Source organism: Cottoperca gobio, chromosome 16 (genome assembly GCF_900634415.1).
Source record: "Cottoperca gobio chromosome 16, fCotGob3.1, whole genome shotgun sequence".
Taxonomy (NCBI): Eukaryota; Metazoa; Chordata; class Actinopteri; order Perciformes; family Bovichtidae; genus Cottoperca; species Cottoperca gobio.
In genome coordinates, this window is record NC_041370.1 from 9986230 (window position 1) to 10002599 (window position 16370).

The 16370-nt window shown below is 41.8% G+C and overlaps 1 protein-coding gene across 9 annotated transcripts in view; it reads right to left on the minus strand.

The window, feature by feature from the left end:
- The window catches only part of LOC115020855 (CUGBP Elav-like family member 3), a 28465-nt gene that overhangs the window by 1481 nt on the left and 10614 nt on the right, over nucleotides 1–16370 (minus strand). For 3 of the 9 annotated variants that reach the window (XM_029450866.1, XM_029450865.1, XM_029450873.1), the window contains 10 exons: nucleotides 7493–7541; nucleotides 7015–7155; nucleotides 6854–6933; nucleotides 6331–6486; nucleotides 5699–5843; nucleotides 5127–5276; nucleotides 4168–4239; nucleotides 3372–3476; nucleotides 3101–3244; nucleotides 2080–2243 (listed from right to left, as the gene is read on the minus strand). In XM_029450866.1, coding sequence (XP_029306726.1) covers nucleotides 2116–2243; nucleotides 3101–3244; nucleotides 3372–3476; nucleotides 4168–4239; nucleotides 5127–5276; nucleotides 5699–5843; nucleotides 6331–6486; nucleotides 6854–6933; nucleotides 7015–7155; nucleotides 7493–7541 — 1170 coding nt within the window. In that variant the 3' untranslated portion in view covers nucleotides 2080–2115. Of the gene's footprint in view, nucleotides 1–1638; nucleotides 1738–2079; nucleotides 2244–3100; nucleotides 3245–3371; nucleotides 3477–4167; nucleotides 4240–5126; nucleotides 5277–5698; nucleotides 5844–6330; nucleotides 6487–6853; nucleotides 6934–7014; nucleotides 7156–7492; nucleotides 7542–16370 lie in introns of all 9 variants that reach the window. The other 6 variants (XR_003833688.1, XM_029450871.1, XM_029450870.1 and 3 more) reach the window with 6 other exon arrangements.

Below are 16370 nucleotides of genomic sequence, written 5' to 3' on the forward strand. Positions count from 1 at the left end.
GCTTTAACACATACACGCACAGTGTCTGGATCATGCAACTCAATACAGTGAATAACCGTTGTTGGTGTTCTTGTGTGGTTGGAAGTGTGTGTCTGGAGGTATGCATGTGTGCGTGTGTTTGTAAAGCTTAATTTGTGTTTATGTGTTTGACCTTATTATGAGCATGTGCTGCACTCATGTGCCTTGGATCATGGCAAGCAAACACTACTACCGACATGCATCACTCTCTGGCATTTGCAGTATAGAAATTCTGGGTGATAATTTTAATCTGACTGTTGTAGGGACATAGTGATAGGTATCCACACGGATTTGTTATGTAAAAGTTTGTCTGGAAATAGAAACAGAATCCTTTACTTATAATGTGTGCTGCCATGTGACGGTGTGTCCACACTCTGGCCTGACAGCAGCTACACATCCTCTTTGGTAAAGGTTGGGGGTTTGTGGAGGATTGAATTTACCTCAAACTAAAGATATCCTCGATTCTCTCTTTGTCATATTTCTCCCAGAATTCCTATAGTTGAAGGCTGTTCTCCAAGAAGCAAGAGGCACTTGTTTTTCCACCATAACAACCACATACCCTTTACCTCAAAACACGAGCTAGAGGGATAGAAAGAGGAGGTTGGGATGAAGGAGAAGCGAAGAAAGAATTTGACAGAGAAAAAAGGGAACAAGTAGAAGGAGGAGGAGGAGGAGAAGGAAGAGGGGAGTAGTGAAGGGGAAACACCACAAAAGCAGTGATAGAAGATGTAAAAGAGACCAATAAAGAGAAACAAAGGAGCAAAAAACTAAAGTGCCAGATTAACAGTGTAACAAATCAGAATCCAGGAATATAAAACTCAGCCTATCAGAGTACAGCTCAACAAATGCATGCTCGCAGCAAAAATATTGTGCTTTTGTCATAAAAAACTCAGATTTCTGTTATTTTCTATCCTAACCTGTATGGCCCATTTTGTAGCCATATTTGAACTTCTATGTTCTGTACTGCATAATCATTTCATGGCCTTGTGTCCAACATGGCCTGTCATTGTTGTATGTTGCATAAAATCATACTAGCATGTTACTTTTTTCCATCAAAAATATTATCCTATTTTGCAGTAAACTGTAGTGCTGTTCTACATTTCTCCACCAGTCCACTATGGAAACCTCTGGAAAACCTCTCACCAGTACAACAAGGATTATGCACTCCTGCATTACACACTAACAGTGTAACAGCAGACACATATGTACACTTAGATGCCCACGCTCACTACTTTACGCAAACAATTTGTTCAAATAATAATGACACCAAACAGAACACTACAGAAACTGATCAAAAACAAAGCTGCAAAAAAATAACAAGCGTTGCTGCAGAATTTATCAAATGACTATACAATGATTAAGTGTATCAAATATCCAATTAAATCAATTGATTCTGAGTACAGTCCTGGCTATTAACAGTTATTGATCAGTATGTGCACAGGTCAATACAAAATAAAGTCACAATGCACCAAACACAGTCTGTGGTCACTACAGCAACAGGACATGCAGGTCAACGCATGGCTGGTTGCTCGAGGTGACGGAACAAAAATTGCCAAGGGCAACCAACACAGGCAATCAATCGCCACAGCAACCCAAACACAGGCCAACCAATCAACTTACAACAATGCGAGAGGAAGGGGGGGTCAGGGCTTTATCGGTCACTAGGCAACCATTGCCATAGCGATGGGGTCCTCGTGAATTATGATTGGACGGAAGGATCTTGGGTGAGGTAAGTTGCCGTTTCAGGAAAAGATCAAAACAGCAGGACAGAAAATAAATAAGATTGTGAAAGAAAATAAAAAGGAAAACAATATTTTAGTATTTTCACTTTTCCTGAGTTGATTAAGTTGTTGATCATATGAGTAACCCAACGTATATTCACTGATATGTCATGTTAAGCTTTTTATTCTTAACTTTGTACCATCAATTAGCATTGCAGTGTCAAAGCTAACGCTACCTTCTCCACGTTTTTCCCTCTATTCTAATTTCATCCTCCAGCTCCCCCAACATTCAACACCTCACTTCTCTTCATGTCGTGTCACCTCGTCACCACCATCTCACCTCTCTTTATTTCTTATTCCTCCTCTCAGTTGACACTCAGTATGGGCGGTTGGCATCTTTGGGCCTTTTGAGCTGCACTTTCAGTCTTTTCATGCCAATCTGGAAGCCATTCATGGCCTGGATGGCGGCCTGAGCACTGGCTGGGTTGTCAAAACTCACAAATCCTGGAGGAGAAAGAAAAAGAAGAGTCATTATTTTAAAGTGGAAAAAGACAACTTTTCAACTCTTCCCCCACCAGCGTTTTCAAGTGGTATTATTGTTGGTGCCGCTGTTTCAAAGACGACTGGATTGCTTTCTGTCTTCCTCAGAGCCTGGCAACTACACAACAACACAGGACACACTGCATTTTGTTTTCCACAGTTAATTTGGTTGTTCCACTATCCACCATTTCCACTACTGGGGATAGTAACTGCAATGAACTTTCATTGACAGTCTTTGGTAACTGGAGATAGCTATCGATAGCTACAGGGAAGAACAAAAAGCGCTACGCTCTCTGTTTTGGTTTTGCAATGGTTCAAGCACTCGCTTTTTAAGCTTTAAATTGTAATGTGGACGCTACAAAGAAGATGTGTTGTATTTTATAGCTCAGTTGGCATTTTCTAAGTCTGGAAACCATTTTTTCTGATTGTTCAGACCCCACAGGAATGCAGCATAAATGCCCTATAACCAAATGTTAACAAGGTGAACAAAATATTTTGTATATCTGCCCCGTGATTCGGATCCTCTCCAAAATTGAATGGGCTCTTCCTTTGTCCATGCCACACCCTTCTCCCAAGTTATATTAAAACCGGACCATAACGTCTGGGCGGAAGCAATCAATGTTTACTTCATAATGAAAACAAAAAACTTAAATGAAACGTTAATTAAACGTCTCTTCCAAACGGTGCCTTTGTCTCAACTTAACTAAGATACAAAATAGACACAGTATCTCATGCTCCACAAAGTCACCCCGTCTTTTTCACCCGTCCTTTCTCCGCTCTCCCTTTTCCCTCCCTCTTTCTTCCCCGTCTGACTTTCTCACCGAAGCATTTGCTCTGGTTGGTGGCGCGGTCAACAAACACCTTAGCCGAGATGACATTGCCAAAGGGCAGGAACATCTGCAGCATCTCAGAGTCACTGAACTCCTGAGGCAGGTGGTAGATGAAGATGTTACAACCCTCTGGACCTGAAACACACACATTAAGCAGAGTGTGATGAATGATCTCAGGCTGTGAAAACCTAGTGATAAACAACTTTAGATTAGATCATTGGAGAGAGGGGTGTGGCCGCAGACAGACAGGAAGTCACATCACCTTCTCTCTGCTGCTGTTGCTGGGGCTGCTGGTGTTGCTGGGCAACCATTGTTGGCTGCTGGGGGAACGGCTGTCCGACCAATCCGTAGGCAGCAGGATACGCCGCTATTGGGAGAGACAGTAACAAAATCTAATTGGGTAAAAACAACAGGTGGCAACATAGCAGTGTCCAATAGAATCACTTCGTTTGAACTGAAACGTCTCCTGCTGAAGGTGAAAACTATTAAATGTAACACTTGAACGGAGCAAGACACAACAACAATGACATTGTTGGTCTGAGTCTGGTATGCACGCATTACAGTGCCCATTTACTCCACAAGTATGAGTCACGTATGCCAATGCTGTAAAGGTATCATTGGCTGTATTACATTATTACCAATGTGTCTTGTGTGACACTGATATCAGATAAATCATAACAGAATTAATTCAACCAGTTGCCCTTGAAACACTTCCATCCTTGAGACGATGGCGGTCGAACTGAAAGCAGACACCTTGTCGTCCTTGTTCCCTATTTACATGTATCCTGAATTAACCTACTGCATGGGCTGCCTGCTGAGTTGCACACGTGTAGATTTATTTCTGATGATTACTCATTTTAATGTGGATAATATATGTAATGACTTTCTTTTTTTGTGATTATCGTGGCCATATGTGTCTCATTACCGAACCTGAAGTGCATTTACATTGGGATTTTTATCTAATTTACATCTATCCAAATACCATCCCAACCCACAGTGAGAAGGTTTCACTCAACGAGCTTCATCTGAATATTCTTGTCACCTGTTTGTACACTTACACCAACCTGTGTAGTGTTGCATGCCTGCATACGCCTGCTGTAGCGGGTCCAGGGCTGCTACTGGACTCTGAGCTGGAGAGCCGGGAAAAACACAACCAGTGAAAATGGCAAAGAATGCAAAGAATGTGATAATAAATCTTGGATTTCCCTTAGTTAAATGTCTCAATTGTAATATTTGAAATATCTGTATGCTTCTTATTATTTTTCCTCATCATATTTATTAGTATCTGAAAGGTTGTGGCTCCCCCTGTCAGGATGTACTTGCTGTGCTGGTTGCAGTCACCTATAATTAACCCCACCTGGGTCTGTTGGTTGTGAACAGAATACATGCTCAAGAAGGGCGTCTTGGCAATATTAAAAAGAGTAATTGGAGTGCTGTCCTAGATATTTATTTTTTATCATTTACATTAAGGATCCAACACCCAGTCTTCAAGGTCTCATCATGAGTTGAGTGTTTTGTGTCTTAATTTTTATGTCCAATATATTTAAAACACTTGGCTGGGCCCTCAACACAACTATTGACCCCAACCCTCTAACAGCCTTGTTTGGTCTCCCACCAACTCTGAATAGACCCACCATGACACAGCATGTCATCGCATTTACTACTCTGTTGGCCAGGCGTGCCATTCTTCTTTAATGGAAACATGCCTCCCTTCCGACAGATGGTAGAAGACATCTTGGAATGCATAAAGCTAGAAAAATGAGTATTCTCAATAAAAGGATCCCTTAAAGCCTTTCAAATGAACTGGAATCCCCTTCTGGCTTTATTACAGGGTTCTTGCAGCTTTTTAAAAGAAAAGTTCCAGCACTTTTCGAGTGCTAGGTACCTAAACCAAAAGTTAGATTAAAAAACTGTGATGTTATACTACAGACACCTGATATATATATACACATTGACATGTTGAATTGTACTGTACAGTCTGCTAGAAATAGAAAGATTTATAAAATAAAATAAAAACCTTGATATGGATGAATGCCATTGGTGTATAGTGCTTCTGTTGCTTGTTGTCCATTGGTGGGGGCTGGCAGACTGCTGTAACCATTCACTCCTAGTGGCGGAGGGAGAGAGGGCACAGGCGTTGCTGCGATAGTTGGTGGAGTATTTGTACCTACAGACGCAGAGCACAGTCCAGATTGTGAGTCTCTGTCATTGTAGCTCTGCAACTATATCTGCTATATGACCTAAATCTATTTATTTATTTTATTTTATTAATTTATTTATGCAATTATCTTGCTGTATACCAAATTAAAATACTGTAACATATTACAGTGTGTTACATTATAACACTCTAATAACTAAAGTGCTTTAAACTTCAATTTTTATTTTGATGAAGCAAAGCATCTATTTGAAAAGACTGCTGAACATAATAAAACTATTTTCACATATTGTGATGTAATTTACACCTGATAATTACATCTAACAAACTACTGTGTCTGCGCATATACAAGTTCAAGAGTGTTTTTGGGTATGCATGGCGTGTGCGTGTGCGTGTGTGTGTGCGTGTGTGTGTGTGTGTGTGAGTGAGCCTACCCGAGGACGGCGTGATGGGTGTAATGGGTGTGGCAATGATTCCGTTGGCATTGAGCGCCGCCATCTGCTGCATCTGTACGGCGGCAACTGTTGCCACAGGAGACAAGTACGCTGACTGGGCAACCAGGGCCTGCTGTTGGACAAGCTGTAGACAGGGAAGGAAACAGAGAGAGAGCGGACGGAGATGGAGGGAAAAAAGAGGGGGAGGGAGGGAAAAAGTGAGAGAGAGAGAGAGAGAGAGAGAGAGAGAGAGAGAGAGAGAGAGAGAGAGAGAGAAGACAAAGAGACAGTTAAATTGATATGGGAAAAAGAGAGAGAGAGAGACAAAGGGAGGGAAAAAAGGAGAGGAAGGGGCAGGGAGAGGGAGTGATGGAGGCACAGATGAATAGAGATCTAATTACAAGGCCATTATGTCCTGAGTCAGTGGGTTAATGGTTGTGTGTTGCGGGAAAGCTAATGCCAGATGACGTATGTTCTGTTGTCTGGGTAATAACATTAGCCCCAATTAGACCACTGATAGCCTCTTCAAACTTATTACATCCTTTCATAAGCACAGCACTCCCCTTACAAACTTAGTGTGTATATGCACGTTTAGTGCAGTGAGTGTTTGTGCATTTGTGTGTACTGCTTGCCTGTGCGTTGACCGCCTGTGTGTAGGCATTGTAGGCGGGGAAGTTGAGGGTCATAGGGCTGAAGATGCCGAGCTGGGAGGCCACCTGCTGCATCCTCCTCAGCCCCCGCTCCTTCTCCGTGTCGGCAAACTTCACCACCAGACTGGACGACGCCCCCTGTGAAGCGAAAAATGGAGACAGAGTAAGTTTCAACAGCAATTACAAGGAAGGTTACGTGTTACCTTCTGTATGTGTTAAAGGGACTGGGTTCCAGGTTTATTAATTCATTCATTTTCTTTATCCCCTTAATCCTTTTACGATTCAGCTGGGGCTCAGGCCGATCCCAGCATCTTGATGATGCCCAGGACACCACCAAAGAAGAGAGATGTTTAAATTATTACCTACAGATAATTAAACTGTCCCACGTGACTCATGTCTTTGGAAGACTGTGTGTGTGCGTGTGTGTGTGTGTGTGTGTGTGTGTGTGTGTGTGTGTTATATGTGTATGTTTTTAATGATTTATAATCTCAAGCATGCGACTCACAGGCATTGTGCGGCTTCCATGCAAGCTGTTGATGGCAGCCTGGGCTTCAGCGTGTCCTTGGAATTTTACAAAAGCGCACCCTGAAACAAAACAGAGTCAGTTAGAGCACACAGACTACCTGAAATAAGGTAACATGTGTGTGTAAGCATGTGCGTTTTTACCTTTGCTGGTGCCGTCGGGTCCTCTCAACACAGTACACTCATCTATGCTGCCAAAGGGCTCGAACAGTCTTCTGACGTCCTCGTCGCTCTGTTGCTTTCCCAGCATGCCCACAAACAACTTCCGGTCCTCTGAGAGACCAACAATTTTGAAAAAAGGAACAGAAATGGTAAATAATCAACTTAATTTCCCTCAAACTGGTCACACCTATGTTGATCAGACGTTTAAAGTTGTGTTAATAGAAATGGAAGCTACATTTCTGTCCACCAGGGAGCAGTATTGACTACTGCGATGTGTCATGAGAGAGGGGAGGGCAAAGAATGTGGTTTGAATGTGTGTCTGTGTGTTAATGTGTGTGGATTTAGCACCCCGTTGACTACTTTCCATCTCTATCTGATCCAACTTGACACCTACACTTCTCTCTATCAAACTGAAATATATATGTGCGTGTGTGTAACTATATTTAGGAGCATGTCTCACCTCCTCTGCCCTCGCTGTCAGCTGGTTTCACCTGAATTGGCCGATTCATCTGCAGAACAAACAAGAAGGAGCATGAACACAGATGGTCAACACAAACAAGTCTCTCTCTGTCTTTAGGATTGAGTCTACTTACAGTAAACAGTCTCATGATGACACTTGTTTCATGGTTATTTCATTATATATTTCATGTATGGATGTAAGGACAATGCACATTAATCAATATTTCTGGAAACGTGCCAGGGTTGGCCAGCCAAAAAAAGTGGCAAGTGCAATGAGAAACTAGTGGAAGATATTAATAAAAGTCTATGGTATAATAAATATATAAAAATTAAATTACCAGGACCAATTGACCTGCATTTAAATAGCCTTTAAAACAATAAGATAGTTATCTTGTTTTATTGTTGTCCTTTTATTCCGTTTATCCTTTTATCCAATCCTTTTTATTTATAAAGAATTTTGTCTTGCTTTTGTTTGGCCTTGCTGTTTGTCTTTCTGTCGTTATATTGTCTTCTGAGTATCCTGCTTTTGCTTTGTCTGTCAAAGCACTTGGTAAACTCTGTTTTAAAAAGTGCTATATTATTAAAGTTATTTTTATATTTAGCATAGGAAGTCATTATCTGTGTGTGTGTGTGTGTGTGTGTGTGTGTGTGTGTGTGTGTGTGTGTGTGTGTGTGTGTGTGTGTGTGTATGTGTGTTTGGTTGTGTCCATGTGTTTTTTAGTCACTGATAAATCAAGTTTAGCAGGTGACAGGTGTGTCTGAAGTTTGTCCCAAGCTGCTCTCTTTACGTGTCAAAACACACACAGCCTACCATCTCTGATTTCTCTCTGTCCCACACACACACACACACAGAATGGAGGGGGGATTGAGAAGTGACGAGATTAAGAATGCAGGTCAGTTGATCTGGATTACAGAAGAACTAGGGATTAGATGAGGGACAAGAGTAGATTGAGATAGAGAGAAGAGAGGGGGGGGGGGGGGGGGGGGAGAAATGAGATGAGATGACAAGTGTGTGAAGCAAGTAGGCGCAGTCAGCTAAAAATAAAAGGATGGAGAACGAGAGCCAGGCCTGGGGGACCCCGACTGACTTCGACCGACTGAAAGGGCAGGTGGAAGGCCAAGAGGAACCCAGGGAGTGAATGGAAACGCTGGAAAAAGAAGCATTGCATGAGGAGTGAGACAGAGAGACGGAGAGTGGGAGGATGAAAGCAAAGCTGCCCCTGAGAGGATGATTCAAAAAGAATAGAAAGAGAAAGAGGGGGAGGAGGGAGGAGTGGGGCGTGATTCAGTCGTGACTTGCTCCGTCTAAAAAATGTCACGACTACAGAGATCCATCGCCTTGAGTGCTAATGCATGCATGCACACACATGTTCTCGAATGGCCATTCCATGCATATACTATCTACAGACACACAGGTTTGTTACACACACAGAAAGGCACAAACAAACATACTACACACACAGTGCTTAGTCATAGCACGGAGGCAATGAGACAGAGTGTTAATGCCAGAGGGATGGGGTGGGGGAGGAGACGGGCTGCAGAATGATGGCGATGAAAAGAGGGAAGAAGCACAAGGAAGGGAGAAAAAGAAGAAAAATGGATGAATCCAGAGGAGGAGAGGAAGGTTTGGAGAAGAGAGTGACATCAATACAGAAAAGCAAAGCCAAAAAGAGAAGAAGAAAACAGCATGCTTGTGGAGTAGACACTCCTATTTTCCAATCCAAGCTTTGAAATGTGGCAATTTTTGAATAAACACCCTTATCAGTCAGGCTCAGATTTAAAGCCTTGTCTCACTGCCAGTCAAAAAGTGATTTGTAGCCATAGTGGTTGAATTGGATGTATTTTGCATCTAAGACAGGGAGGAGAAATACTGGGAGGGAAGGAGAGAGGATGAGAAAGGGGACGGGAAGGGACAGAGAGGAGGAGGAGGTGGGAAAGGAGAGGGGATGATGAGGAAGAATGGAGAGAGGTCCCAGTGGGGTGTTAAGGCAATGTAATGAAGCTGGTAATTGAGGAGAGGGCAGAGCAGAGAGAGACAGATCCATACATTTGATTAATCAGCTCTTAGCTGTCACCACAAAGCTATTGATCGAAGGCAAGGCCATCACATACAGTCAGAGACACAAACCCACACTGACGCAAACACATCTGCACGCACATCCACGTAAAACATACATACACATACACATAAGGTCTGCAGAGGAAGGAATGATGTACATTTCTAACCCTTCTTGCACCTTTATTGACTCGAGCTGTCGGCATAAACATAAACTTACAGAATATACACATGCCCTCACAGTTTTCAGTGACCTTGGATTCAAACTTTCCATCTATCCATCTATCTATCTATCTATTCATCATCATCCATCTATCTATTCATCTATCCATCCATCTATCTATCTATCTATTCATCTATCCATCCATCCATTCTATCTATCTATCCATCCATCCATCCATCCATCCATCCATCCATCCATCATCCATCCATCCATCCATCCATCATACCCATCATCCATCCACCTATCTATCTATCTATCTATCTATCTATCTATCTATCTATCTATCTATCTATCTATCTATCTATATCTATCTATCTATTCATCTATCCATCATCCATCTCTCTATCCATCATCCATCCATCCATCCATCTATTCATCTATTCATCTATCCATCTATTCATATATCCATCTATCCATCTCCATCTATCTATCTATCTATCTATCTATCTATCTATCTATTCGTCTATCCATCATCCATCTCTCCAACTATCCATCCATCCATCCATCCATCCATCCATCCATCCACCCACCTATCTATCCATCCATCCATCCATCATCCATCCATCCATCTATTCAACTATCCATCCATCCATCTATCCATCCATCCATCTCCATCTATCTATCTATCTATTCGTCCATCCATTCATCCATCCAACCATCTATCTATTCATCTATCTATCCATCCATCATCCATTCATTTATCTATTCATCATCCATGCGTCCAACCATTATTTCAGTAAGGATATATTACAGCAGTACAACTAAAACTGAAACTAAAACTAAACTGAAATTATTTCAGTTTAGTTTTAGTTAAACGCTATGTTGTGTTACTCAGGCCTAGTTTCAGTTTTTTTTAGTTTAACATAATAAGCCTGATTCATCCATCCATCCATCTCATTCATCCATCCATCATATCCCAGTCCTGGTGCTATTGCTATCCATCCATGCTGCTATCCATCTTGCACTATCAACTCATCGATCAGTCCCGTCTTGTTCATTGATTTCGGCCTGTGTTGTAGAGCAGGACTGATTGTAGCAAGATTTGTGTCCACTAACCCTTCCTCTATCCTTCTATCCATCCATCACCTCTTCCATTACTTCCATCATTAGCCCTATTCAAGCTCATCCTTGTGACTGTAAAACAGACTGAACAGAAGACACCTAATGATTTCCAACTACAGCTTATCAATCTGCTTCTGAGTATTTGTGTGGATGTGTTTGCTTGAACTGCACTGACCCTTCTGATCATTTAAAGTAACCACATAATATAGAGTTCATACGATGCATTGAGAATCAGAGGAGAAACAACGAGACAGCAGGTGAGAGGTTCACACTGCTGCCACAAAGACGACACAATGGCATCGGAAAATTGGCATGGCAACTGGCTCGTTGTCATGGTAATCATATGACGGCACACTGGGTAGGTAAACAAGGATGCTGGTTGCCAAGGGCGACTGCTGTGTTCTTTGGGTAAACAAAGAATCTGTGCCGGAGAGCGCTTCGCTGGCTTCATACTATCCTCCTCAACATCTCTCCCGAACCATTTTATCTCTCTGTGAGGTAAATGAGCATTGAGTAAAAATGTATAAGAACAAGGAAATGAACAGGACTGAAGATTTATGAGAGATGTGGGCAGTATCCAGAGCAAGAAGTAAGTGTGATTTGGCTCTGAGCAAGAGAAGGAGAGGGAGAAGGTGAGGGAACTGAATCTATATTGTAGTAGAGTAATTAAAATTCCCATGAGCCTGAAAGAAAAATGCAAATAAAGTACAGTCCCCTGCTAGTCAGTCACACTGTACTCTACTCTTTTCTCTCCCTTTAACCCAACACACATGAACAGCCACGCGCTCCTTTCAAGTTAAATTATCCTCTAATTACTCACGTTCCAATTAAGACTTAATTAACGGTAACCATCTGCAAACGTGTGCGCGTACAAGACGCTGTCTTCATACTGTAGCGAGGTTTCATCCGTCCTGCTGAATACTAAGAAGCCCTGTTCTGTATCTCTGAGGAAAGGGATTTTGTATGTGAGCAGCAGCGCGACGATGCATGAGGGCGAGATATGCGATATATGATCGTGTGTGAGCCTGTGTGTCTACTCGCACTCAGTGGAGGCACGTCCACTGACACATGCATGACCAAACCCTGCATGCAAACTCAGCTCCATTTTGCATGCTGTGGTGCCAAACAAATACACACACAGTACATGTCACTCACATATGCACACAAACACACTGTACTAAACTGCACTTTTCCCCACACCCAGAGCACCCGCCCTTTAGCGCACGCAGAAACAAACACACCCTACACACATACAGTTAATCTTACTCCCTGCAGTAACGCAGAGAGGATTGTGCTGGGATTAGGGGATATTAAATCCTTGGATTATCCAATCAAATCGTATTCTACCCCCTCCCCCACCTACGCAAAATCAGAGGAAACCATTGCACCACATCATGAGCCTGGGGGGGGGGGGAGTGTGTGTGTGTGTAAAAAAGCGTGTACACACACACACACACTATTTGGAACATGGATTAAAGTACAGTGTAGAAAATCAATGTTATCATTTTTAGCAATTTTCCACAAATGTTGCCTCACAAAAATATATAAAACTGATTACAGCACACGGCATGACAACAGACAATGGTGTGTGTGTAGTGTACAAACACAAAAACACTCTCTCTTCATATCTGTCTTCCTCACACACACACAAACGCACACACACCCTTCCCCCTTCAATCTCCCTCTGGAACACTCCATCCACACAATTTCAGATGTCCATTTTCCAGAGTGCACAAGAAAGGAAACTATTTTTATCCCTTCTCCACGATCTAGCATTATTTCTCCCTCTCCCTCTTCCTCCATTCCCCTCTTTCGACTCTCAATTCCATAATCCCTCCATACCCTGCTTGATGACATGGGCATCTCTGCTTTTTTATCTCTTTCCATTCGTTCCCTCCTCTCTCTCTCTCCCTCTCCTACTCTATCTCATTCATTTCCTCCTCTCGTGTCGCTCTCTTTCTAATTTTTTTCTCCATCCTTGCTGTCACATGCCTTGCAGGCCTACAAACTCATTATCATCAGTGTAGTGAACCATTATGTTGATTTGGCAAAAACAAAATGTTTGCTAAATAGCTGGACTATATGGACCCCATATTTGAAAAAAACATTGTTTTAAATAAAACAAATTGAATGTTTGATATAATTCTGCCTTGATTTTGATCTATAAAGAATAGCTACTTGGATACCTAAAAAATACATTTCATGTTGCTAAGTGCAAAATCAGACAAGATACTGTATCGATTAAAAGAAGTCGTTTCTTCTCCAGCAGTGGAATTGCTCTCTGATTTAGACTATATATGGTTTTATGCTAGAGCTGGGCAATACTTACAAAATAAAATACAACCTTTCTGATTTAATAACTTGATTGCCGCTGGTGTTTTCACAAGGTAATGACACACACGTTTGGCAAAAGTATATCTGTAGTATGGATATGACGATCGGGGCATTTATTTTGTTTCACTCAGCTAAAATGTTCTGATAAATTCAGAAAATTTTAAATTAATCTGCTAATATTTTGAGAATCAATTCATCATTAAAGAAAAAGAAAAAGAAAATCCCAAAGGGGATAATTTCAGTTAGATAATTAACATTGGTTTAGACAAACCAAAACATTGGGCTCTGAGAATTTATAAACCAAATAATTAATAATTCAGTGATTCATCTGTATATCATTGTATATTGTGTATCATCTGTCTGTTTATATTTCAGTAAAACTGGCAGGATATTGTAGCACGCTGCACCCTGACTCCCTGAGTTTACGGCTCTCGTTCTCAGCTGGATGAAAACACTGAGATGTGAGAAACAGAGAGAGTGAGCGGGAAGGTGGAGCAGCCCAGCAACGTGCCTCTACCCCACCTCTCTCCCGGCTCTCTATCGCACCACGTTATAGGCTTTGCATCCCTCAGGTTACCTAGCAACCTGGCATCTCGCTCAGCTCCGTTGCCCGGCAACGGGGGCCTGCAACCATAATACAAGCTCCTGAGCGGCCCATCCCCCTGCTCTCATCCCTTTTTCCTCTGTCTCTCTCATTCCATTCTTCACACCTGAGATGTCTACCCTCCTTCTCCTCCACTCAATACTTTATCTGGCTGTTAACCCTTCATCAGCCTCTCTACTGGAGCATGGATTACCAACATATTCTCCTCTCTCTCCCTCTCTTTTTGCCTTTATCACTCTTCATAGTAATGGCATCAAACCATGCATAAAGCAGAACTAACTACCCTGTTGATCCCTATAATATTATGCTGTTTTTTGTCAAACCCCAATGAGAACATTCTGCATGCAGCAGTGGAGCACTCACTGAAATTTTATCCTTTGGATTTAGTCCAACATAATCCAACAGCACTATAGCGGATAACTGTTAGACCTATGCACTTGGACCTTCTTTCTATTTTAGGGAGTGTAAGTCCTTTGGGAAATGAGCTGGTGAATTAAAAAGGCTGCTCTAAAGCCATACAAATTCATGATTGCAAAAATCTCATATTCACTGAGATTACATTCAATACAGCGCCAGTGACACATTTCTGGATGCTCAGATAGTTACAGCGTTAGGAAGGATCCCGTAAAATTTAGACAAGCCAAATATCCAAATGACTTGTATGTTCTTATAAAGGCTTAATCAAAAGAAAAATATCCTAATATTGACTCAAACTGTTTTTGTGCACATAATAGGAGTACAATCGATTTATAGTGGTGTGTTTTTTACTTCATCTTAAACTATTCACTTCTATTTCATCGGGGAACAACTCATAAGGCACACTTACAATTTCTAAAACTAAAATGCTAGATGTTTGGCTCAGTCTCTTAAAATCACTTTAACGCCTTCATCTATCCATGCAATGTTTAGCTTGTTTTGTAAAATTTGTTAAATTCTCCTGCTGTTGTTTTTCTTCTAACTCTTTATGATTTTACATCACATTTTCCCTCATAACATATTTTATCAAGGTCAAGGAAAGTGGCACAAAATGGAGATTTTTTTTTACTATTCAAATACATTCATTACACAGGCTTAAGGGTGTTTGCTAAAGATAACATGTCTGGCTTATCAATTCCAAGTTATACCCAAACCTAAATCTTATTTAATAGTGATCAACCTCCCCGAATACACCATACACAGAAAGTGAAGACGTATACTCAATCTTACATTCACGAGCTAAAAATCTGCTTCAAATTCCAAATTTACATTAAACTGAACGAATATTGTTTAAGTGAAAACCTTAAACCTAAACACTGTGCATTATTAAAACAAGGCTTAACTCGCTCATTAACAACACCAAAGCCGACAGAGCTACACAAGCCCTGTTGTCCTGCTCTCTTCTGTTATTGGAGCATTGTGAAGTGTAATTTGGTCAATAAAGCTCCAGCTTTGGCCTGTGGTCAGTGTGAAAAGGCCTTTACGGAGACAGCAGGTTGAAGTGTGGTTAGAGAGGAGACCTCAGAGCGGAGGCCACATCCCAGGTGCAACTAAAGTCCCGTCATCGGCTTTAATACACACACACACACACACACACACACACACACACACACACACACACACACACACACATGCAGAGGCCCCCTCTGACAGATGTCTCTGTTTAAACTGACAGAAGTGCACCCTGACTCCCTCCCACTCCTCCACCACCCAGAGAAACCCTTTTCTTCCACACACCACCCGCCTGCCCCTTCCTCCACGCTCATTATGGCAAACTTTTGTCTTGTTTCCTCCTTCTCTCTAACCCGACCTCCTCTGCTCCTCCCCTGTCTCACCCTACCCCCTCCCTGTCTATACACCCCTATTCATGCCCTCTTCGTGGCCCTCCTCCACCACTCTTAACCCCCCTTTTCATTCACACAAACTCGCACACTCATTCACCCCCATTGTATGGGCCCTGCTCCATACGTCTAGCTTAGTGCAGACATATAAATATTACATACTGAGACAAGGTGTCTGGATTGCAGGCTGCAGGTTTTTGTCTCACATGGGCAGTATGCACGTCATCCTTGACTTTTTATCATTTATATTGCAGAGGCTTATTCTTGTTTTACTTGAAATCCAGACTCAGGGAGTTCAGGATATGCATGCATTTGGGTAGTCAAATGTACCGAAAGCAGCACAATAAGATCAGTGATTGGGAATGGAAATGAAAGGGTGAATGTTACAGTAACTGATGTAAAATGTGAGTGATGCTGGCTATATGATCTGGCACTGAACGTCAGTGACACTGCTCAATGATCAAAGCCCTATAAGATCTGGGCATCTGTTAAGCTTGCTGCATTTAAGTGATTTTTTGGCACACTCTGTTTTTTGGCACTTGTTTTGTGCCTTGATAATCCTTTAAAAACCCAAATACATAAACGAAAGACATCCACTCTTGTGTGCTTACAATAATCAGTCCCATTAAACTATTTGTATCTGTCTATTAATGTGTAATTTAAATGTGAGTATTTTACCACTGCAGATGCTTTAATTTCTAAATTCATCACCTTAAGTGTGCATCTTGCGATAAGCCATGTGTGAATCCGGGATTTAAATGGGCACACCAAAGCTGCCCATGC